Genomic DNA, 25,068 nt, shown 5'->3' with positions numbered 1-25,068 from the left:
GGAGGGCGGTTGTTTAATCACTGGTTGGACTTCCGGTATGAGGAGGGACGGGAGGGGCGGGGCCTCCTGTGGGCTCCCCCCCTCCCGCCTCCTCGCCACCGTGCTCGGAGGTGCACATGACAGCAGACTGTCCTGACAGAGGAAAGTTGTTTTTTTTTTTTTTTTTTTTTTAAAATGTCCATGAGGTTACTAGCTGCTCGCTGTGTAGAGTGAGTGAATTCCCTGTTTTAACCCTGTTCCTGGTTCTCAGACTGCATTGGTAATGTTTGTATTGCTGTTGTTTGATTGCACTCACATTTGATTACAGAAAGCGTCTATATATGAAATAAAATACCTGCCAAGGACTCCCGGTGTGGCTGCCTGCTTTACAGAGACGACTTCCACATCTCAGACAGCACAACCTCAAACTTCAATTCAAGTGGATTTCAAATTTATAAAACGCCGGTTTAAAAGAGATGTAAAGTCAGCATCACTCATGCATTGAAAGTTTCTTCACTGACACCATCAAACATCCCTCACACACACACACACACACACACGCTGTCTAATCTGTCACTCTGTCATAATTTGATCATAATCCCTAATCATAATCATGTCATATCTTGAAGGTGTTCTCAATCTGGAGCGGGATTATGGGATTGCGCAGCGTGTGTGTGTGTGTGTTAGAGTGTGATGAGCAATCCAGATACATTATGATGCCCACGGTGTGTTCGGGGGTGGTAAATTTAATTTGATGATGGCGGGGTGCGGAGCGCGCCGCCGTCCTGCCGCCGCTTCGCCCGGAGCATCCGCTCTAAGCCTGATGGAGCCGAACAATGGGGCCGACACTGACCTGCTAAAACCGTGTGGGCGCATCCCTGTTGGGTTCATCTTTAATCTCTCTCGCTTTAATTTGTTTTTTGGGACAAAAGATGCAACAGATGCTTCTTCAGATGAACAATCAAACTGCTCCTTTTGTTTCTGTTCAGTTGTGGATCTGCTGGCAGGCAGAGGTCAGGACGCTCATTATCACTCAGTCCTCATTAACTTGAAGCCTCATTTTTTATATATTGTATTATTATACATTATTATAATAATGCTAATTCATTAAACTTATGAAAGATACCTTGCAGAAATGGATGAATGTTTGATAATAATCTCTTTTGGACAGTTTAATGATAACTTTTTTTTCATATATTTCAGGCTGGAGGTGACAAACTCACAAACTGACCAACACAGTATTTTCAAATGACTTTATGGACAGCCTTTACTGTTCAGCACCGTGTTTCCCCCACTGTGCACTCCTCACTGTGGTTTGGTGTTTAACCAGCACGGACGCTCAGTCCCTACAGAAAAGTCTTTTAAATCATTATTAGTAATTTGATTAAAGTTGATGGAATTTTCCTTTTTTTTTTGTTCATGCAAATGCATTAAAACAACCGACTTTAGGTATAGAAACTGAATTATTACAGTCAGATTTTTTGCAGCCTTGAATAGATAAACTCAGTTACACTTTGTAACTCTGCCAATCTTGACATCTTAGTGCATGGAGCACAGGTCACAGTTTTTGTTTATCTCTCCCATCTTTTTCTTTTCCTCCACCCTCCCCACCTCCTCCTGAGCTTTTTCCAACTGCCCTCTCTTGTCTTTTCACTGCGGAGGATTATCTGCTTGTGGCCGTAACCTTTGGGCGAGAAAGCAGACTGACCGGGTCACGTCTCCAACGTATCCCTGCGAATTTGATTTCAGCCCTCTGAATGACGCTGAAAGGAGCCGGTGGTGGGATACAGTGAGGGCTGGAATCTGTGCGCGTGTGTGTGTGCGCGCGCGTGCGCGTGCATGTGTGTGTGTGTTCCAGCATATGATTTTGAGTGGAGTAATTTAGCAGATGAGCGGGTGGCCATTGTTAGAGGGATAATCTGGATCTTGCTGCTCAGATAGGTTAACATCCAGCAGATTAGTGCAGATTACCCCCAACCACACCAGACAGGACAGAGGCCGGCCGGCCGGCCGCCCTCCCCCCCCCCTCTGCATCCCTCCACTTTCCCCACCTCCCTTTCCTCGCCCTGCTTTGCTTTCTTCCTTGTTTTAGTCTCACTGTGACCCCGACTTCATCTCGTTTCCTCCTCGCTCGGCTTTTTATGCCTTCATCTCTGCGCTTTTGCACCGTCCACTCCCCTCCATGTACATTACAATCATAAATAGCTGTATTTGTTCTATTTTTTTTGTTCCAAACATGACATAAAATAACTTCTCTCTCTCTTGTTTTTTTTTTTTTTATTCAAGTTGAATGCGTCAGTTGGAAGGTGAACCAAAAAAGAAGCCATTCAGGTTAACGTAACAGCTGTAAAGCACAAGTGTTGCATTATGGTAACATTTTGAAATCTCGGCCAAGCAGCACTGGTCTCATCACGTAACACAACTGTTGAATCCTCTGATTTTCTTAAACGTTCTTGTTACTTTATAAGAACCATAAATTCTCAAAAAAAAAAAGAGTGAGGAGTCTGTTTTATCCACGTTTCCTTAGTCTCCAGAAACCGTGTGTGTGTGTGTGTGTGTGTGTGTCACTACACTTGCATAACCATGTGCTTCTGTTTAGGAAAACCTGTGATCCAGCTGTTGGTCCAGGCTCCAGCTGTTTGTATTTTTTTGGCCGCCTTGTGTTTGTTTGCCGGGGCCGCCGCGGTGTTTATCTCACTCGGGCTATTTTAATGAAGTCGCCCTGAGTGGAGAGATGACACTAACACAACACAGGATAACCATGTCATTATTGCTTTTACATCTGGCCCCAGATGTCCTGATCCGCCGCGTTCGTGCATCCTGGAAAGCACTGCAGGAATTATTAGTCAAATTATCTGATTATCTTTGTTTGCTCATGCGCCGGTGAGGTGTTTGTGCGTCCATCTGTCATGTTTGTGAAAAACAGAAAGTTCTCCAGGGCTCTAATAATAATGACGATGTGGTTTTTTTTATTGATAAACTTTTCCTCCCTGTGAATGCTTTTTCAGTGCTTTCAACAATACAGATAATTGGAGGCTGTATGCGTTTGAAACAATGTCCTCCCATTTTCTCCACATTCTAATTTTCATCCTCAATCTGCAATGCCCCCCCCCCCCCCCCCCCCCCAAATCCTAGTTTCAGGGTACCATTGTGCAGCGGACTCTGCTGCAGCCCTGTTAGAGCACAAAAGCACAACAAAGACTCAGGAAGTGATTAGTGGTTTAACGAGGAGGAGGCTTTGGGGGCTGTTCGGGGGCCGTGCGGCCTCCTCCAGGAGGGGGTTAAAGTTTCAGGGCTTAAGAGGTCAGTGTTAAGTTGTGGGGGTCGCTGGAGAGGTTAATTAGGAGCAAAGCCTTTGTTTACGAGGAATAAGCAGACGCACAGGCTCGTCCCCTCGCTGTGTTCCTCCGCCCTCCGAGTGTCATCCACCCGCTTTTCGCCGGCTCTGCTTTCCCCCGTGATTGTCCCGCCGCTGAATGGAGTCGCTGCTGAATTAACTTAATTGTCACCTTTACGACACACTCGGCGCCCCCGTCGGCACAAAGCGCCTCTCCTGGAGTATGTCAGGCATGTCCTTCCTGCTTCGAGGAGGAGACTGTCTTTTCAACTTGGAGGAACTCTGGCCGTGACTGTCGCTTCGTAGACGTTCGGCCATTGTCTTGCAATGACAACACACACACACACACACAGAAACATGCTGCATCCATCCATAGACAGAAGCTTTTGTAGTGGCTCCACAAGAAGATGTTTCAGAGAAGAAGAGAAGCTGAACGATGGAGCACAACGAAGCCACTTGGCTGGCTCCAGCGCTGCGTGTGAGAGCCTTCTTCAGCTGTTTGTTGTCGTTTTGTTGAGGCCTTTGAAAGCGCCAATGAAAATCCGCTGAAGAAAACACACACAGCTTTTCTAGAGGTATGAAGAGGAGAATGGAGGAGCAAACCTGGCTGCATATGAAATATGAAATCATGTCTGTAAATTGTGTCTCATTTGCTCGATGAGTTCGAGCCATGTCCCTCTCTGCGGGTCAGAACTGGCCCACAAATGCCCCACACCACCGAGAAGGGACATCTGCCTGCTGGGGGTAATTGGCATTAACCCTTTTAAGCTGGGCGACCCCCTTTTTCACGCCCAAAACATCTGCACCGGTGCATGTGGAAAGAAAGGGTGACAGCAGAGAATTACAGTGTCTGTGACTGAGGTTGTCGAAGCATATTATAAAATAAAGTGTTTGTACTGTTTATTTAGTACACTTTAGTTCTTTAATGTATGTATTTTTACAGTTTTTCATTCACATTTTTGTTCCTGTGATAGTTTTTTTGGGGTTTTTTTTATGTACTTTTGTAGTTATCATTAATTATGTAATTTTTGTGTGATTATTTGCAATGTTGTTTCATATATTTCTAGTTTGTATGGTTTTCGTTGTTATTACATTTGTACTATTTGTGTGTGAAGATGTTCTATTGATAAAATATTTTAAAAATCCAGCATAGCTACTGTTATTTTTACATTTTGTGAGTTCTTCATCCTCAAATTGGACTTCTTCTCTCTGGGTAATTCTTTACAAAAATCCCTAAATAAAACAGTTCTGCAACTCCAAAAATGTCCAAAACACACGTAGCCATCCAGGGAGTTCATCCAGTGAGCGGCACACTCCAAGCATATGGTCCAGGACGGCCAAAATGTGTTAATGCTGATTGAATATGATGCTCCATTACACTAATGTTAGCAGACTGTATAGGCCCGATACTAATCCAGGATACCAGGCTGGAGATGGAGTGCGGCTTATCTCTAAATTTATGGATATTAGAAAATAGAAAAGTGATTAGAAAGTGATTAGAGTGGCCGGAGACCACTTAGGGAAACATACGCTTTCAGGTTTGGATGAGATTTCCAATCACACCGGTACGGTGAGCATTACTGCTATTAATGATGCAAGGAGCTTACCGGCAGGACCGGGGAGGTTATGAGATTTAGCTGATAACAGACTGATGTCAGGTCCACGCTTTAATTCTTCTTCCTCCTCTTTCAAATTGCAACTTTCCCTTTTTTGAAGGCAGAAATGGCAATAATTTTAACTTGAAAGTTCAAAATTCAACTTCTTTACATCAGTTAAAAAAGAAAATAAACTTTCGTAATGCTGTTTTCGGATTCTTCATTTTAACTCTTAACTCAAAGATCAGGTTTCAACTTGAATTCAGCAGAAGACTCAGAAGCCACAATATTGTTTAACATCCTGTGCAGCTGATTACCTGGACTTTATATCAGACTCTATTAATTCAATCTGAAACTTCAATATTGTAAAAAAAGTTTTTTTTTCTTTGAAAAAGAGCTAAAAAGTCTTACTGTTCAACCATTAGGCAATAAATAAGCATTTTAAAGCTCAGACCAGCATCAGAATAAAAATGTTACTCTGGATTTCCAGAGTTATTTGGGACTGTGCTGCTGTTGCTGTCTGGCTCTCCTTATCCGTCCCACTCATTGTAATGATGTTTAAATATAATAATGGAAAAAAACCCCTCCAGATTGTCCAGGGGAGATGTCATGTGTAAAGCCTTTTATATAAAAAGAAGCATATAAATCCTCTCCTCTTGATTGACAGCGCTGTCATGACAACCCAGCATCAGCTGGGGTGTCCAATGAGGAGTGAGTGTGAGGGTCCCTCCCTGACTCCCAGGTGGGCTAAAGAGCCAGACCTCTGCGCGGCTCTGTCAGTCCGCTCCAGAAGCGCACCGAGTCTCCGCTCCGGCTTCGCTCTGTGTTCCAGATGGTTTTCAGATCACCGCTCGACTTTTTCTCCGCATCCCGTCTCCTCCTGCCTCACTTTGCGGATGGGCCCCCGGTCGTGCCTCGCTCCCGGTCCCCGGACGACTCCCCCACCGCCTGCGCTCCTCTCGCCCTCCCGGGACTGTGTTTCTCCGCCGCGCAGATCGCCAGCGTGTGCGAGACTCTGGAGGAGACCGGAGACATCGAGCGGCTGGCCCGCTTCCTCTGGTCCCTCCCGGTGACAGCGGACGGCCGCGACTCCATCTCCGAGCACGAGTCCGTGCAGCGGGCTCGCGCCGTCGTGGCCTATCACACGGGAAGTTTCCGCGAGCTCTATCACATCCTGGAGACGCACCGCTTTACGCGCGCCTCCCACGGGAAGCTGCAGGCGATGTGGCTGGAAGCGCACTACCGGGAGGCGGAGAAGCTCCGGGGGAGACCGCTCGGACCCGTGGACAAGTACCGCGTGAGGAAGAAGTTCCCTTTACCGAGGACCATCTGGGACGGCGAGCAGAAGACGCACTGCTTCAAGGAGCGCACCCGGGGGCTGCTGAGAGAGTGGTACCTGCAGGACCCCTACCCCAACCCGGGGAAGAAGAGGGAGCTGGCACACGCCACCGGACTGACGCCGACCCAAGTTGGGAACTGGTTCAAGAACCGGAGACAGAGAGACCGAGCGGCAGCAGCCAAAAACAGGTCGGTGCCATGGACTTGCGAAAAAGTTTTCAGAGAAAGAAGTGCAAAGCTGAAGATCTAAGAGTAATTTGCAAAAAAAAAAGAAGAAAAAAAAAACTTCCTCTGCCTGTGTATGTCCAAACCTTAGATTTAACTAAAGTACACACTTCTTTAGTTAAAGCAGCTTTTAGTTACAGACAGCAGAACCTGGGTGCTAAAGGCCCATTCATGCGTAAAAGCGCACGGCCACTCAGCTTACCCCCAAATTCCAGCTTTATTGTTTTTCTTCCAGGATTTTGACCTGGTCGGTCATTTCTCCCTTTTCTCTCTCCATAATTTGCTTCAGGGTCAGTGTGTAGGTCAGTCACCCTGCTGCTAAAGGCAAAACGAGCGTGAATGGTAAAATTGGCTCACCAGGCGAGGCTCCAATATACCGTGAAATAGATTATTTGTTTTTTTGGTGTTTTACAATGCATCTTGCGTACAATGCAATGTTTCGATTGACTCACATGATCGTCTTATAACATCCTTTTTCACCCTTTCTTCAGGTTGCAGCATCATCGGATGTGTTCAGACGGAGTGCGCGCGCTGAGCGGAGGAGACTGCAGTCCCGCCGGGAGCGCAGAGCGCGCCGATGGTGAAACGCTCCTCTCAGTTACGGACAGTGACTCTGACCTGGATGTCTGAGACCTTTTGATCAATGAAATGGACCTTGATGGACCCGTGATCCTTCTTCAGGGAATGGGGATGAGTGGACAATGGACGATCAGGGTTTTTATGACAAGAAATATTCAGGGAATCAAACGGTCACCACCAGGCAGGACAAATCAGCGCAGCTCCTCTTCTTTCGTTTCCTGATCCTGAATTTTACTGTTTTTCCTGCTGGTGGTTTCCGAATGCGAATCATGAAATCCATCTCTCTTTTTTTGTAACTTTATCACTGAATGGTGACGATCAGCCCAATGAAATAGGCATCATCCCACATCCCTGTTGGATTTTAGGGACCTTTATCACCCCAAACTTGCCAGTGAGCAAATCACTCCTATTTTCAATAATTATGTCTCATCTAGTTGTTCTCCAAAGTCCCACAGGGACTCCTGCATGTCCACTGCTGTAGACAATCAATGCCACTGAATTCCTCCTTTCTGGCTCTTTGTATGTTTACAATCTTTCCCATCTTTTTTAAAGTTCACTGTGCAGTCTTTATCCTTTTATGTTGTTTGTTATGTTCAACAAGATGCTGAATAAATGTTTTAGTATTTTATATAAATAAAAGTATTTAATATATGAGTTTTAGTTGTTTTTTAAGGACGCCACCACTCTTTAACATCCCTCCGAGGACAGTGTGTGTATGTGGGTTTGTGTAATCAATACTGAGTTTATAGCGAGTTTGTCCTCTTACAATTCATTCTGTTATTTTGTGGGTCAAGTCATTCCTACGGGGATGTTGTGACAGTCAGTTATTTTTTAGTAAAAGTTATCAGAAAGTGTAGAGAAAACTTATTTTTACGTCTGTAGTGGTAAGATTTCATGTCCTAACACAAAAAGTTAATAGTAAAATATATTTTTACAGACTTTACAAGGTACTACAGCTTACTAGAACAGCTATAAAGGCTGAAAATTCAGAATGTGCCACGTGAAGAGATGAACCTTTTATCAAGAAAGCAACCATATTTAGTGACACTCATTTCTTTCTGTTTATTTCATCTCACGCAGTGATGAGCAACGGACAAACATTGACCTGATTGTGCAAAGCACTGAACTTCAAAAAACAAAGAAAAAAAAAGAAAGAGTAATGTGTTTCTTTGCAAAAGCTCCTTTCAAACCCAGATAGCTTGACGCATTAATCCATCCATCTTCTAAACGGCTTTGTTCAAATCAGGGTCACAGGTTGCTGAAGCCAAGCTGACTATGAGTGAAGGCGTGATACACTCAGAAGAAGTCACCATTCCATCTCATGCAAACCAGACAGACTTACAAGACATACACTAACCCAATATCACCTACATTCACCATTTAACCTGCAATGTATACACTCAAAGCCTCAAGCCCAGGCTCCAACAGAGGAAAATCTAGCAGCGAGCATATCGAGAGCCAAACACTACACCACTGTTGAGGAACTACTAGATACATCTAACGAGAAAATCTGATAAAATTTGAACAAAATTGACATCACATTGAATCACAGCATAAAAGAATGGCAGAAGCATTTCAACCACATGTAGCCACTTTGTGATTTAAGTCACATTGGACACTGAATAAATAATGTTAGAGATGTGTTTGAGGATCTGATAAGACAAACTCAATAATGAGTTTTATACTTTCAACTATGGAAATCCTACGGTGGTGTTTATTCTTTAACTACTGAGACTGCAAAGATTTTTTTTGTGGGGAGTGAGCACCCTTTAAAAGAGGTCTGGGTGTGGATGTTGGGTGAATAAAATGTCTATAACTTTAAAGTCAAAATATTCAATGAAATGCAGTAGATAAAAGATAAAAGCATCTGTCCCATGATTTCAGTAAAACATTTCCTTCTGTGGAAAATCATTGTATGACTGGCAAACAAAAACTACAATGAGTTCGGAGGAGTTACTGCACTGCAGAGTCATGGCTCCTTTTAGTAATCAAATCACATCTATACAGCTTGACTGATATATTATATACCCCAAGAACATGTTAGGGATTTTTTTCATGTTTAAGATTAATATCTTCTAAAAAAAAATGAAATATTTGAAAATAGATGGATTTACGTAATATGTCAATATGCTACATGAACCAGGTTATCTCACTTTCAGGCTTGATTTGCACTGAAGGACGTGCGAGCGTCCTCACTGTACACACAGCAGCGCCACCCAGCGGAAATAGACACAAGGGCAAATAATTAATTAAGGCATTTTATTACCTTTTAGATTGATTGATATGTCTTTGACATTTCCTTATTTTGAACATGTGACAAGAAACAAAATAAACAGGAATTTAAAATAAAAACAGAAACTATTTAAATGATTAAGTAAATGTAGAAGGGACCACATCATCTGTTTTGATATGTGCAAATCTGGAAAAAAGGAGTTTAAAATATGTAAAACGTAGTTTAATTAGCATTAATTATAAATCAACAGACTACGTTGTCGTAGAATGTGGTAATTAAAATATTTTAATTCAACAGATGCATGTCAAAACAAACAGCGTTGAGCACGAATGTTTGCAATCTCCGAGCAGTACCTGAATGCAGCGTGCAGTGACGTCCTGACGCGATGGCGTCATCGCTCGAGCGTCACGTCCTGCCACCGGCAGATGACGCTGCAGACCAGAGCTGATGGTGCAGAGATAAGGCGGCAGTGTTTCCTGTTTCTCTGATTTTTCTTCTCTGAGTGTGTGATCAATGATGAAATATTTTTCCATTCTTATTATTTCATTGATGAGTTGCATGTTTTCCATCATGTTTTAATCACAGTAAATATTTCCGTTGTTATGGGAGAGAGATAGATAGATGTGTTTTTAAGAGAGACTGGGAGGGAGGATGGAAATCAGCCGCAGGCCCGAAGAGTGTTTGTGTGAGCGCTTGTGTCATGGCCAAACATCCAGCAGAGGCAGTCAATCAGTTAGACTTTATGCACAGTCACAGACAGCCTGGGTCTCTCTCTCTCGCTCACATACACACACACACTAAAAAGAGTCTGAAGAGACACTGCATGATGATGTTACAAGTCAGCAATAGACAATATTGAACTGTAAACCTACTTGTGGGGCCTTTTCACCTGTGAAATGGGATCTTTTCCCACCTCTGAGTTTATTGTGTGCACCATATCTCGCAGCAGCAGGACAGTGTTTGTGCTGAGTGAAGTTACATCAGCATCTGGCTTTCTGAACTATTTGTCTCAGTGTTTTCAGTTACACCCAACACTCACACCCTGGTATACCCACTGATGACATGGTTGTTTTTCTGTAGTACACCAAAAAAAAAAAAAAAACAAAAAAAAAATCTCAAAGATATGATACATAATTTTGCAGAAAAACCTTAGTGTTGTTTCATAATGATCAATTTTGTCATAAAAATCTAATTTGACTATTTTGCATCCTCTTGTTATCTCTTATTCACAATTTTTCTGATTGCTATCTGTCTTGGGTGTGATGGTAACGCATTACAAATACCTGCATTAGAGTAAATTAGAAGTATTTCTGGATACTTGTACTTCAAACCATTTCACCTGCTTTGGTAGCTTTTTCAGTCATGTCAAATCTCAACCTCTAACCCTGTGATTTGCATGTTTGAAGACCAGACAACCCCCGTCAAATATCTACATTTGTTTGATCATTGTGTAGGTTTATGCCATTATTTATTTGAGAAATGCACTTTTATTAGTGTAATCTAATACCTCCTGTTGATTTTTAGGGGAGATAACATTATCTTGACTTTTGCAATCAAGCTCAAATCCTTCCAGTTGAATATATTTACAGATGGGGCTGATTCGTGTTACCGTGGACCATTTTCCAATCAAGCTGCACTCCTTTGAGACTGCTGGGAGAACACTCGTGGTCTGTGTGCTCTCTTTTCTCTGTTTCTGTACATTCCTGGAGGATGGAAGTGGAGCTTTGTGATCTGACCATCCTGTTTCAATGAGTGGACTAGATGTCCTGTTCTAGATGGGAAACGATGTGTGCTTGTTGGAATTTCTCTTTCGAATGTTACTAATGTTGAAATTTGATAGCTGTGTTAAAAACTGAATTGAATTTAATATTGGTAATACATTTGAATGCGCTTAAAAGGAAATAGGCTAATTCTTTCAGTATTGTAGTTTTCAGATGCTCCAATGAGAGACATTATTTTTAGATGTTCAGTTTAACTTCTTTCAGAAAACATTAGGAAAACTGTCAAAAACTGACATTTGAATGACTAAAATTGTGGAAATTAATGAATGTTTGGTAGTTTTGACAAGACTTGAAGTGATTAATGAAAAAACAAACAATAATGATTTGACATCAGGATTTTCTTTTCGGTCTGCACACATTTGGCCACAGGGTGGATAAGAAGAATATACAAACAAGAATATGTAATATATATAGAGCACCACACGAATCTTAGAATTTCTCTCTTTGCATGTGTGTGTGCGCACACGAGTGTGTTTATGATTTAAGGATCACTCAATTAAGAAAACAAATAACAATGTGGAAATAAGTGTTAACTCCTGAACTACAGATCAGTGTTTAAACTATTTTTCTTCTGCCTTCCTAAAGCACAGAGTCAACATCACTTCTTTTATTCCACCCCGGATTGGCTGGATTTTGAATAATCTGTCCTCTCTCTCTCTCTCTCTCTCTCTCTCTCTCTCTCTCTCTCTCTCTCTCTCTCTCTCTCTCTCTCTCTCTCTCTCTCTCTCTCTCTCTCTCTCTCTCTCTCTCTCTCTCTCTCTCTCTCTCTCTCTCTCTCATCCGGCGCATGAGCCCGGCAGCGCGTGTGACGCGTTTTGCGCATTTCCTGCAGCTCGCGCTCACTCGCGGATTCAGGAGCGAGGGGACGGGAAACGAGGGGCGCGCGCAAGGACCGACAGGAGGAGGAAAAAAAACGGGAGCGGACCTCTGTGATGTATTCGGGGGTGCGCGTGAGCCCATAAAAAGACTGCGTCCGGGGGGGCAACGGGGGCATTTATTTCCACCAGCGGGGGCAGATATCACGCTGTCGTGAGGTTTGTAGCGAGGAGATAATCCCGGAGAGGAGCGAGCGAGCGGGCGGGCGAGCGGGCGAGCCGCGGCTGGCTGGAGACAGAGCACCAATCCCGGATGGCTAGGCGCGGCTGCTCGCGCTCTCTCCCACCCTGACCCGGGAGAGACACGCACGAGAGACTGCGGGGGAAGAAGCTCCGGGGGCTTCACGTGAACGTGAGCCCGTCTACCTGCAGCCCCCCTCCCTCCCTGAAGTTTCTACCCCGGCCTGTTTCCGCCGAATCGTTTTTCCTTACGTTTTTCTTTCTTTCTTTTTTTTTTTTTTTTTTTTTTTTTGCGTGGCGCACGGGACAGACCGTAAACAAACAAGGGAGGCAGCCGCTCGTGCGGGAGGGCTGATCATCCAGCGACCCCTGAAGGGTGCGGGTCTGCGTTGTGACTGCGCCTTGCAGCCCACCGGAGGTCCTCCAGCGGCTCGGTGAGCGCCGATAACACCGTGTTCCGATATGGCTGCACGAGCCTGAGAGTCCACGGAGCCAGCGGCATTATGGGATGTAGCAGGACTGAGCAGTGACCCCTCATTGGAAGGAGACACTCTGTGTACCAGAGTAGGAACAGCATAAACACACACAGACACACACAGACACACACACACCCTCATCCTCCAACACACACTCACACAGACACACACACACACCTCCCTGCAGACATGCCTGTGTTCAGTGGCCTGTTGAAGGTGCGAGTGTGTGAGGCGGTGGACTTGAAGCCCACCCCATGGGCCCTGCGTCACGCTGTGGGGAAGAGCGGCTCCTTCCTGCTGGACCCCTACCTGGCCTTAAACCTGGACCAGACCCGGCTGGGCCAGACCGCCACCAGGACCAAGACCAACAGTCCCGCCTGGCACCAGGAGTTCTGCACCGAGGTCCGCGAGGGAAGGAGCCTGGAGCTCTCCGTTTTCCACGATGCCCCCATTGGGTACGATGACTTTGTGGCCAACTGCACCATCCAGCTGGAGGACCTGCTGCAGAACGGGACCCGGCACTATGAGGACTGGGTACGTGCGTGTTGTGTAATTCTGTGTGGGGTCATGAAAGCCGTCGCATTGCCTGAGCATGCCAAAGAAATTCAATACCAAGCAATATTCATGGAGTCAAACATGGTTTCATGAAGAGTTTGTGCAGCGTGTTTGCAGTGGAGAGGCTCCACGGCCTCCATACACACCACATTTGTTAATGAATCAGTTCGTGTTCTTTGCTTAAGGGATTCCAGTGCCTTGCTCAAGAGCGGAAATGTGCTGTTTCGATTTGCCGTCGTCCAATGCAGATATCTTTTGCTCCAAGTTCAGACTGTAGCTTTCATCCCCTAAATTAAAATTTGTGTGTTAGTGCGTCTCACATCAGTCAAAGGATTTGATTTTAAAAGTTTATGATCGATCCATTAGGATCTGTTTGGATAATCTAGTTTTTAAAGCTCCAGCTGGAAAGCATCTTTTTCACAAATGCTAATATGAAGAAAATACAGTCGTCCTTTATTCATCCCTCCGAGCTGTTCTTGGTCCGTCTTATGACACTCCCCTTTTCCTGTCCCAGAGACCTTTTCTTTCAGCAGCACTGCGCCTGCTGACATGCAACATCAACAGTAATTTGACACCAGCCTCACTGTCTTTTCTGGTGCTATGCCAGTTTATATATCAGCAGATTTCCTCAGCTGATACCAGCCTGTCAAAACGGAGCATCCACATCAGTGTGAAGCAGACATGCTCCACATGTGGCCCACGCCGCCCATCTTTTTCAGCCCGCATGCCACTAATGGAAAAATTTATGTGAGCCATAATTCCTAATTATCCATGTGGTGCACATACTTGGAAACAACGTGGCCCTTTGATATTCAGTATGACATTTCTGTGGCCCTCGCAATCTGGTCCAAAGCATAAGCTTGATCCTCAGCACAGTTACTTAAGCCTGCCTCGATTTCAGGCCATTTCAGTGGAAGACCCTTGGTCGCGACATTGTTTGTGACTCAAAATATGGAAAAGCGATAACAGGTGCCTTTAACTGCCGCCTCAGCCGACTGCATCCAAAATGCTGATCACAGTCCAGTTGGCTGCACATTTCAACTCGTGGAAACATTTGTGGATTGAATTGGAAACATTTGTCTGTTTTTTTGGACCTCAGCCTAAATAACCTGAAATCTTTACACTGACTGGAGAACTGGAAGTCTTCAGGCCATCATTTCTTTCGTGCAGGAGTGTACGATTGGCTCCCTGAGACTCTGACCCTCACTTGGTTCAGTGGGTATTAAAGATGGATGGACAGGTGTGTTTTTACTGAGCCTGTGTGAGATTGTCCGGTTTAGTCCTCATTTGACAAAATCAAAAAAGTCTTCTCTGAATCGTGTCTCCTTCGGCTGCAGGGACAGAGCTGGTCTTTCCACTCTGAAGCTCTCTCTGCTCTATTTGTGACAGAAGATGTTTGAACTTGCATTTTATCTGATGTTGCCTTCTCAAGTTCTAATCAATTCAATTCAATTCAGCTTTATTTATATAGTGCCAAGTACAACACAGTCATTTCTAGGAACTTTCACAGAAAGGAAAAAAAACTCCCTTTTAAAATGGAGAAACCTTCGCAGAACCAGGCTCAGAGGTGAACATTTGACCTTTTTTTTTGCTTTTCTGGACTGGAATAGAGTACAAGCAGCCCCTTTCTTTGCCCAGGTGGACTTACATTTATAGACAGTCTTTGGCTAATTTCAGCTTTTCGGCTGAAGTTCTGTTTGTTTGTCATGTTTTCCCATCCTTGCATTGGGACTTAGCGGTCTACATGTCGCTCTGCGTATGTAAGCACATAAAGAGCCGTTTGTTTCTGGTCTTTGAGTTTCCCCTCCACTTTTAACATGTGATCTTGTTCCACGGCTTGTGCCCATTTTGTTTCGACTCACTTCAGGTTCGATGAAAGACTCAGTCAAGTAGTTTTAGGACAAGTTCATGAAGCAAAGGATGTGGCGTTTTCAGCAACTTGATGATATTTAACTGTTTGGAGTGGATTTTGAAGTTAAATATCAGGGATATTTTGTGGTTCCTTCAGTTTTTCACTCAGTGAACTACATCATTTTACTGGTCTTTTTAGAGAACCAGAACGTTTAGGCAATGTTCAAGCCTTGGCAGGATCTGTAGGATCCTGGCAGCACGCATGAATCCACAAATCCTGCTTGCTTGTGCTCTCGTGGCTCCATATTGTATCTTAGAGCACATAATAAACACTCACTGTCAGGCATTTGAAACACTGTGATAAATGACTGCAGCCATTGTCCCTGTTTCTGTTATTTATTTTGGTAAATGGCATTTTTGTTCTTTCTTAAATGTCACAGTATTTAATACAGGCCCGGCTCTCAGCTGGATTAACATCTGACCGTGATGTAATGTTAAAAAAAAAAAAAAAAAAAAGACAACAAAATGTTCAGTGTGGTGAATTAATCTCACATATAATGTCTCCAGAGGGTTTATTTTTATTTTAATTTAAACTCGTTATTGCACAAAATTAAAGGCTGTGATTTTTGTTGTTTTTTAACTCATGCTGTGTGATTGGTTGAGAGGTCGTTGAATTCATATGCAGTTGCGTAACTTACATTACTTCAGCATACACAGGGATGTATAAATAGGTACACATACACACACACACACACACACACACACAAGCATGCGTCTCATCCCTCAGCCATGCAAAGTAAGGTCAGAGCGTATGGATCACTCTGCCGATTGACCAAAACCCATCGATCCGCCAGCCGGCTCATCGATACATCTGCCTCAGAGCGACACGGTCCCCTCCGCTTCCCCTCCGTCCTCCGCTCCTCATTACTCCATTACTCACCGCCTCTGCCTCCCGCGTCTCCCTCATCCTCGCCTCTCCAGCTGAGAATTCCTCTCTCATCTTACCAACACTTTTCCTCCCCCTCCTCCCCCTCCTCCTCCTCTTTATTTCCTTCTTCCTGCTCAACTTGTGAACCACAAGCACCTCTTTCATCTGCTTCCTCCCGATGCTTCTGCCATCCAATGGTGGAAATTATAGGATTACTTTATCGCACTTTCAATAGCCTGTCTGATTTGAAACGGGGAAGTTTTTGTGTTTGTTCCCCTTCTAATTTTTGCTTCATTATTCGGCCTCCACAAAATGAACATCTGCCGCGTGCGACGTCATCGTCGAATATATCAACTTTAACCCGTTTTATTTCACCACAAGGTTGCCACTAAAGCCATCTTCACAACCTGCCAACTAATCTTAGCCCTCCTTAGCGGCTGCGGGGTTAGTGTTGAAGGCTTTTAACTGAGTTTATGCCGAGGATGCACGTGTCTGCTGTATCACACCGTGTTTTGACCAACAGTCCTCGCTCTGATGTGTTAAAACCTGACAGTGAAGCCAAACACTGTCGGCCGCTCTGATGTTTGTTTTTTCTCAGTGCTTTTCAAAGTGATTGATTGCTACAAAATTAGGAGACTCTCAAAAAAAGGCAGCTTTTCGGGTCTGTTCTAGACTCTAGAACATGCTTCTTTTTTTTCTAAAGTGGAAATAAACCTCAGCTTCAGGCCCTACTGTGATTTCTGGCGTCCTCTCAGGTTGTCCTAGACCCAAGGTTGGGAACCTAGGAAGTGAACGCGAAAGCAGCTTTCACTGCATTAGGTACAATAACATGTCTTATTGTTGTATTTTTAGTCACCGTGGCGTTAAAATGACATTCTGTTGTGGATTATATGAACAGGTCAAAGCGGGTTACAGTATGATCTGAGTACCATAACGATCTGTTAATCTGTTACTACAACTAAACCAAGCAAATGTTTCCAAAATCTGAGTTTGGATTGAATGACCCAAAAAAAAACCCCAAACATATTTTGCATATTTTTTGCACCAGTTGATCGACTAATTGCTAAATGATCTGACATTTACACCTCCGATGATAAACATGGACATTAGCGAAATCCATTAACAGCTATAAACCATGAATCATGATTCATGATAACCGGAGTCATCGTCTGACTCACCGGCGTCTGGTTTGAATTCATGTGAAATATTTTAGCGACCACGCGATTGGATCGTCATACTAATGGGCCTACATGCCTCCTTCGAGTTGTTTATCATTTTAATGGCGGCCAGACTTTTCATTTACCGTCATCATGGCCATCTTTGTCCAGAGTGCAGTCCGTCCATTACTTCATTTGATTGACCAAATACTGCTCACAGCGTTCCCATGAGCCTCATCAGCTCAATGTTTATTTTGTGTTTAGTGTGATTTTCTCGAGTATGTACAGGCTCATTATGCCACTTTAGCAAAACACTGGGAAGTTTGGGGGGAAGACTGGTATTTTAGGGGGGGTTTTTTTCAGCTACTTTGAAATATTTGTGAGGACATGTAAGAACGCTCACCAGGGACATCTGTTACTAACAGTCACAGCTCCACAGAGTCAACCGTGTTAATCTAACCTTGGGACGGGCAAAGCGCAACAGCTGAACACACCATTTTTGGTAACGCAGCCCGGTATTAATTATGACAGTGTTACGTGAAAACACACAGTGGATGGTTGTGTATGACAGACAGTTTCACCATCTCTGTGACCCAGCTGACCTGCCGTTTGCGCTGCACTTCTCCATTAATGAACCGGCTAAAGACGGGACTCACAGTGAGACTGAGCCTAAAGTCATCTTCCTGCTGTTCGGATGAAAGCCGAGGCTCTCCTTCCCTCCCCTCCCCTCCCCTCCTCTCCTGTCCTCTCTCTCTTTCATCTCGTCTCTCCCGTCTGGCCTCCGTTGTCTCCATCGCCGCCGCTTCCCGCTCTCTTTTGTCTCCCGCCACCTCTCCTGTGGACCCGAGCGCAGGTTCCCCGCTCGGCGCCCGCCGGTGAAATATTAACCAGGCTTTGATGCTTATTAATTGTCCCACTCAGTAATTGAGATGCTCTGCGGAGCCCATCCCCATGGCGACGGTGACAGCCCCGTCCCCTTGGCGACAGCCTCTCACCCACAGACGCACCGGAGAGAGCGGTGGGTGTAAGTAAGAGCGGAGGGGGCAAGAAGAATGAAAAACGGCTCCTTTCTTCAGCTCTCTAAGAAGTCATAATCATTTAAATATGAGGCCTTCCTTCAAAGGGAGGAAAGATCGGAGAGATTTTATGCGCAGCTAAGTTTCTCTTTAAGAGGAAATGCCCTTTTACTCACCAGCATCATTGTGCAAGTGATGTGTGGAGATAGACGCCGTCTGCAGGGCTCAGTAACTCGAGCCTCGGACAGGATTAGACAAGTTATTTCTGCCTTTTTTTTTTTTTTTTTTTTTTTTTTTTGAAGGTAAGAAGGTCAAAGTCACAATGTAGCAGTGACCGCTTCTCACACACTCCCTGAAACAACACAACCTTAATCGGTGCGCACGCTTTGAGTCTTATTATGGAAAAGTTCAGCTTGGAAAAGGGGATGACAAACATAAGGTCCCCACAAAAACCAGCCCACAAGAGGCTCCAACTGGGACCAAGCCAGTCGTGAAAAAAAAAAAAAAAAAAAAAGTCAAAGAAACAATTGATTTTTTTCAAACAAATTTATTATGAGTAGCGGACACAACACTGAGACCCGAGCTGAGACAACAGTGATGCTGGAATGAAAGAGAGCCAACGTGTTGCTAGAAAAATAGCCTCAGAGCCATGCTGGCAGGGTGAGTTTGTAAAAACATGCAGTGGAGCAGCTATCAGAGAGGTTTTGTGGACGTTTCACTGTGTTTTGCAACACAAAGTATTGAAATTGGCTTTATGTTAAGATTGGGTTGGGGGGGTTGGAGGAATTGATTTGTTTTTTTTGCATAAATATTGACATTTTCATCATGTAAGTTTAAATTTAGAGTTTATTACGGCACAGTTTTACCAGTCCGGCCCACTCGAGATGGAATTGAACTGTGTGCTGCCCCTGAACTAATGTGTTTGACTGTCCTGGCTTAAAGATTCATTTCATATCACTAAACTTCAGAAAGTCTGGTTGATTTCTAACTTCCTGCTGCAGAAGGGTTTGAATTGCAATATTTTGTTAACAATTACACATTATACAAATCCACAAGTGTATAGTATTTTTGGATCTGTCTTGAGAGAGACACTGAATCATGATGAAAATGGAATAATTATTTTAATTAAAAAACACATTTCAGACCTGATGTGTTGAAAACAAATCCAGATTATGTTTTTAAAGGTATGACAATAGTAGATGTGTAAGTATAATGACTTAACTGACCCACTTCCTCTTTCACCTGATTGTGCCATGAAGGGAACAGAAACACACACACGCACACACACACCGTGATGGTGGGTCAGGCGGGCCCAGGTATTTGTGTTGCTAGGACGGCATGTTCGTGATTAAGAAATGCAAAAAGTCATTACAAGTCAACTTGTGGTAATAATTTGTTACTAAATAAGCTCCTCATGTAAAAGGGAGCAGATGTTATTGTTGATATGAACGCAATGCAGGAGGTTTTATGATAAGACAATCATGCAAAAAGTTAATTTGTTCATGTGCAACTTGTTAATTTGTGTAAAAAACTAATTTGATTAATGTTATTTACCAAGGGGATATCTACTGTATGATATGCTGATGTTCTAATAACCATAAATTTGCGATTTATTTATTGTGCGATTTATTGCGCAGCTTAAGTGTTTTGTATCGCTCCCACCGGTGCCACAAATACTTCCCACTTTGGCAGCGATATCTCGATCAGAGAGGAAAATATCACCAGGAGCAAATAAGCTTCTCTTTGCATCTCAACAGCACAATCTTTATTTGCATTTGTCGTCCACAGCTTGAATGGACACAGGCATGTTGTTGTCACACGCAAATATTTGTCACTGTCTGCATTGATGTTTGGCATTAAACTGTATTGGAGTAGTGTATCATATTTTGAGGAAATAATTAGGCTGAATTCTTTCTTTGACATATCTTCAGTGTCCCATAGCACTGTTTTAAAACTGATGTATAATAATTTTATCGAAGGTCCTTTAAAGGGTTAAACCTGCTCTAATGGAAAATCAGTTATTTAAAAGGGGTTATGCGGTCATGAGCTTTGATTTATGCACTTTGCTTTTGAAGCTGAGGCAGGTGGAGGAAGGCGGAAGAGAAATGGAAAAGAGGCAGGAGTGATGAAAGAGCTGCAGACGAGCTGTGGACATAACCTCTGTGTACATGTAAATATATGAGGCTGGACGTTGAGAGCTGTGAGGCTACCGGAAGCTTCTGAGGCATGAAGACCACGCAGCGTAGCCTTTCCACGGTTTGACGCTCAGTATCGGCACCGGTTTGCTCCCGTGCAGCTGAGATTTACTACAACCAAGAGACCAGAGAAAATGTCTTTCACTTCACGTCTGTTAGTAATGTATCTGATGATTAATTTCTCTCTCAACTTCAGGCTCAGGAAACAGTTTAAATTTAGCAGTATTTTGAATGTTGTCTTGAAAATATTTAATCACAAGCTTCAGCAGCCATATGCTCCTGAAGTTTCGACTCGCTTTGCCCTCTGTTTTACTCATTTTACATCACAGCAGCCTGTATTGAGGTTTATTAACCTGCAGCTTGATGCCCCAGTGCTGGACTTGAATGTGGTTACGCTCTTCTTCAGACTTCTGATCGTACGGCGCTAATGCTCTGGTAATGTCAAGATACTCTCATGATTGATCCAGCCGTCTGCTACACTGCTTCATCCTGTACAATGCTCATGCATGTCTTTGAACAAAGTTGCATGCACAGGGAGAACAAGCAGCGAGGCCTGGATTTGAACCCGTGACCTTACTGCTTTGACCATGGGCTGATCAATGCAGCCGTGTCCGGATGAGCTCTCTTCAGATCGTAGAGATCAAAAATGAAAGGTGTACACAGAATGGGTTCATGCTGTTGGAAGTCACAGGGACTCCGTGAGGCCTTGTCTCCTGATGGTCTCAGGATCTGATTTGCACACGTTTAAGAAATTCTTTGTTAAACGACCTATAGTGGAAAGCTGTCCTGAAAGAATCGGTTAACATTCGTTTTGATCAGCATTTCCGGACTCATTTTGCTCGTATCCATCAAGGCTGTGTCTGGAAGACGCTGCAGAAATCTTCTCTGATGTCTGATTCTGCAGAACTTGAATGCCAAATGCTGTCAGAAATGTTAAAAGTATCACGTAATAAATGTTTTGGGGGGCATGTGCTCATGTAACACTGACAGCCTTTCATACTCCCTCATGCTAAAAGTGAAGGCTGTCCTGGAACATGAGGAGACCTGCTGACGGCGTCTTACCCCAGGAATACATTGATACCGTCAGAACGCCCAGCTGGCCTATACTGCATGTTCACATAGCGTGCACGTGTTTTCTTGTGAGCAGTTACATCCCTCCTCCGTTATTCTTCATTGAATGAAATGAGTGATAATTTTGTGCGGGACGTAGCTCTGCGCTCCCATCATCCTCTGCCCCGCCCTCCCGCCTTTATCTTTCAAGACTCTGATTAACCTCGAGGTCACGGCCATGTTGCCTGGCTGCTGACCCCCGGCCGCTCGCCGTGGCACGCTGCCGGACGGCCACGTCACGGGCTCCGCCGCTCGCCGCTGACCCGCCGGTTAAGTGGGACAGACTGGATTTAAGATGTACTGTTGTCGCCGTGACAATGGATACGCTCGTGCGCACAAAGACAAGCGGCGCGCCCGGCCCGCTGATGCCAAACCAGGTCAACCTTTGGTGTGTGTGTGTGTGTGTGTGTGTGTGTGGGTGTGTGTGGGTGTGTGTGGGCTGCAGGGCTTTTAATGCAACGTCCTCAGTGGGAGGGAAGAAATGGGAGGGTTTTTGGGTATTTGGGGACAGCAGGGGAAGTGTCCTCTGTTTGTCCCCTCACTGCGCTTCCTCTCAGGACATATTCCAGACAAATTTAGACGTTCGTTTTTTTTGGGGGGGTTTTTTTCGACTGACATGTTTCATTTTTCAGAGTGCATGACTTTAGAGCTGCAAGTTAGTTTTATTTCTGATTTATCTGGCCCAGCGTGGTTTGGACTCCAGTGCAGGTTTGAATCCCGGCTTTAGGACACACACATCCAGGGCATCTTTCTACTGTGCTACTCAAAATATGGGTGAAAGCTACACAGTGGAGTAACAGATCTCACTCTCAAGATGTTTCCCCAATTTACGTCCAGACCTGATGTCTTTCTGTGGGGACACTGCATGTTCTTCCTGGGCATGAGTGGATTTCCTCTGGTTTCCTGCCGCACTTCATAAACCTCTAAAGTTATAGCAGGACGGCTCCAAGCTAAATATTGTTATTTCTGAATCGTGTATTGTTTCTGTAACTGAGAGATAAAAGTGAATAGTTGGACAGATAAGCAATGTGAATCAGGTCAGTTCAGAAAATTCCTGATTGAAGTTAAAATCTGACGCTGCTTAACTGGGGAAATGTCCCTCTGTTTCTGGCTGTTCTCTTTTATAGGGGTCTCCACAGCAAGTTGTAACTTGCACCATAAAGTAGCTTTCTTCCTGCCATAAACAGGGTTTGAACCAGGGTTCCTCACCTTCGAATTCAAGGCTCATTGTGTCACCATGGGAAATTTATTTTTTACTACATAAATGTGGAGAAGAAAAGGCAGAAAAACTCCATCATGTAATTTCTTCTTCTATTTTTTTTTTACATAACAGGATAGGTAAAAATAATGGGTTCTACAAACCTTTCTCATTTGATTTCTTTTTTCATCATCAACACGTAATAATTAATGAAAAACAATGGCAACGCAAAAGACAATCTATTATTTAATTAGAGCTTTTCCTCCGGTGGTGTCGCCTCGGGACAGAGTCTTTATGAAGTGTGTTTTCATCCAACGGCGGTGACTGTCTGATCTGCAGAGGCTGCTTATCAGACCGTCTGCCAGTCCATCTGGATGTCACACACTCCTCCTCCTGAGCGTGTGTGTGTGTGTGTGTGTGTGTGTGTGTGTATCTGTGATCTCTAAGATCACAGAACAGTTTGGATGATTCGATTTCGGAGGGGGGGGCGGGCGGCCCATTCTTCTCCTCTCGCTACGCCGCAGGGCCGTCGGACCACTCACCCGAAGCCCGCTTTGTTGCAGTCGAGCAGCAACCGAGAACCTCTCCGGGCCCCCACCCCCTGCGTGCACACACACACACACACACACACACACACACACACACACACACACACACACACACACACACACACCGCTCTGTCCCCACCACACAGCTCAGCTCTTCTTACATTATTAGCCGCCTGTGATGTTACATTAAAGATGCATGACTCTCACGCTGTCTCACTCAGCATGGGCCTCCTCTGTGTGTGTGTGAGAGTGGACGAGTTGCTGTGTGATAGAAGAGAGGGACAAACACACACACACACACACACGCACGTTCTCGTGTGAATGTGGCTGAGCTCTCTCGAAGCCGAAATTTGTTATTTGACAGATGGATGTGGGAGGCTGTCACTGAGACTAAACGCTCCTGAGAGAGACGCAGAGCGCTGTCTGCTTGGACACACACACTGAGCTCCGTGGACGCAGAGTGGGAGGGGGTTAGCTCCACAGTATTGATATAATGCAAGCTTTGAGTGCCCTGTCTGCTGGTTGAGTGCTTCTCTCTACTGCTGCATATGGTGTGTGTGTGTGTGTGTGCGTGTGTGCGTGCGTGCACGTGCTTTTTTTTTTTAAACTCTGCCAGTTATTTTTGAGCTTGAAGTGTGAGGAGATGGAACAAACCCAGGAGAGTTAAGCCGGTATGTGTGTTTAATGTTAACCTCCTCTCTGAAGTCCATTTTGAAATCCCTCGATGTCATGGGAGCACACACACTTTTCTTGTCTGTGTGTGTCACCCTCTCCGCGGCTGTGTCGGCGTCCTAATTGGACTAACAAGATTAATAAGACGAACTAGATTCTCCGGCTCTCCCTCCTCCCACCTTTCAGTCGCCGCAGGTCAAATCTGAGTCACGTTGCGGTTCATTTCCCACGTACGCCGAAGCACGTAAAACTCTTTATCATGATATATTTCATTTTATTAGAACTGTAATCCCAAATTATCCAAATAAAAAGTTAAATATCATTAATTTTCTGCACATAATTAGCAAGTGTCAGTAAAATTCAAGCTGATTTTACTCCTTATTTACTGGGTAAATAAATAATAGAGAAATAATGTTACGGTGATGTTACTGCAAGTATATTGTAAAGCGTTCATTGTTTACGTGTTATGTTGGTATCTGCTGACATGAGTTTGACCTTTCTCCTCCTGATGGTGGATTTACGGCTACTATTCAGTCTTGATTTAGATTAAGTTTGGCCTCAGCTAAGGGAAACCCCGAAAGCTTTAATCTCTGAATTAACCACTGTGATGGTGAGTCCTGTTCGAATGTGGCTTAATAAGGCATTGACCTCAAATAAGTCATTAAAAATGAGAAAAAAAAATATAAATATATTCTTAACTTTATGCAAACAACCATCAAAAAAAAAAGGTAATAATTGGTTAAATGATGAATTTAACTACTGTTCCTGTTTTCAAGCTCCTCGGCTGATCGTGTTGGATGACATTAACACACTGTAATGACTCAGTGTGTGTGTTGATATTTGTTTAATCCTGAGCAGCCCGGCGCTGTAAGGTGGGCAGTGCGGCTCGCCGTGCTTCACGCCAGTTCAAACAGAGCCAGGTGAGCTCGGGAGTCACGGCAAGCGGAGGTGCGGTCGCCTCCGAGGGAACTCTCTCACGACAGACGCGGCGACTTGTCGGAGCGGGGAAAAAAAAAAAAAAAAAAAAAACATTAATGGCATTACAGATCGGCGGGTCCCTCTTCAGCGGGACGTGAAGCCAGCGCGCTCGCCACTGAGAAATGACCACAGCTAAAGCAGAGCGAGTTATGTAACAATTAATCATGTCATTAGGTAGAGTCGCTACTCTGGATGTAATTTACATACCTGTGTGAGATTCTATGAAAAGCTGTAAAAAAAACGCTCAGTGTTGTTTTTTCAC

General features: G+C 44.3%; 2 protein-coding genes and 1 long non-coding RNA gene across 4 annotated transcripts in view; 2 read left to right on the top strand and 1 right to left on the bottom strand.

Moving 5' to 3' along the window:
• The window catches only part of prkcea (protein kinase C, epsilon a), a 42,599-nt gene that overhangs the window by 1,083 nt on the left and 16,448 nt on the right, over positions 1-25,068 (top strand). For both annotated transcript variants that reach the window (XM_030097801.1, XM_030097802.1), the window contains exon 2: positions 12,776-13,132. In XM_030097801.1, coding sequence (XP_029953661.1) covers positions 12,776-13,132 — 357 coding nt within the window. The remainder of the gene's footprint in view (positions 1-12,775; positions 13,133-25,068) is intronic.
• On the bottom strand, positions 262-18,836 carry LOC115393051 (uncharacterized). Its single transcript, XR_003931921.1, has 3 exons — positions 18,825-18,836; positions 5,846-5,847; positions 262-360 (listed from the first exon to the last, which is right to left on the bottom strand). It is a non-coding gene; the product is annotated as an uncharacterized LOC115393051 (long non-coding RNA).
• six3b (SIX homeobox 3b) lies at positions 5,702-7,114 on the top strand. The gene is made up of 2 exons (XM_030097818.1): positions 5,702-6,438; positions 6,966-7,114. The coding sequence occupies exons 1-2, from the start codon at positions 5,744-5,746 to the stop codon at positions 7,102-7,104; spliced, it is 834 nt and encodes a 277-aa protein (XP_029953678.1). The 5' UTR covers positions 5,702-5,743; the 3' UTR covers positions 7,105-7,114.

Source organism: Salarias fasciatus, chromosome 8 (assembly GCF_902148845.1).
Source record: "Salarias fasciatus chromosome 8, fSalaFa1.1, whole genome shotgun sequence".
Classification (NCBI taxonomy): domain Eukaryota; kingdom Metazoa; phylum Chordata; class Actinopteri; order Blenniiformes; family Blenniidae; genus Salarias; species Salarias fasciatus.
Note: the sequence above shows the minus strand (reverse complement) of the source record. Positions and strands in the feature narration are given on the sequence as shown.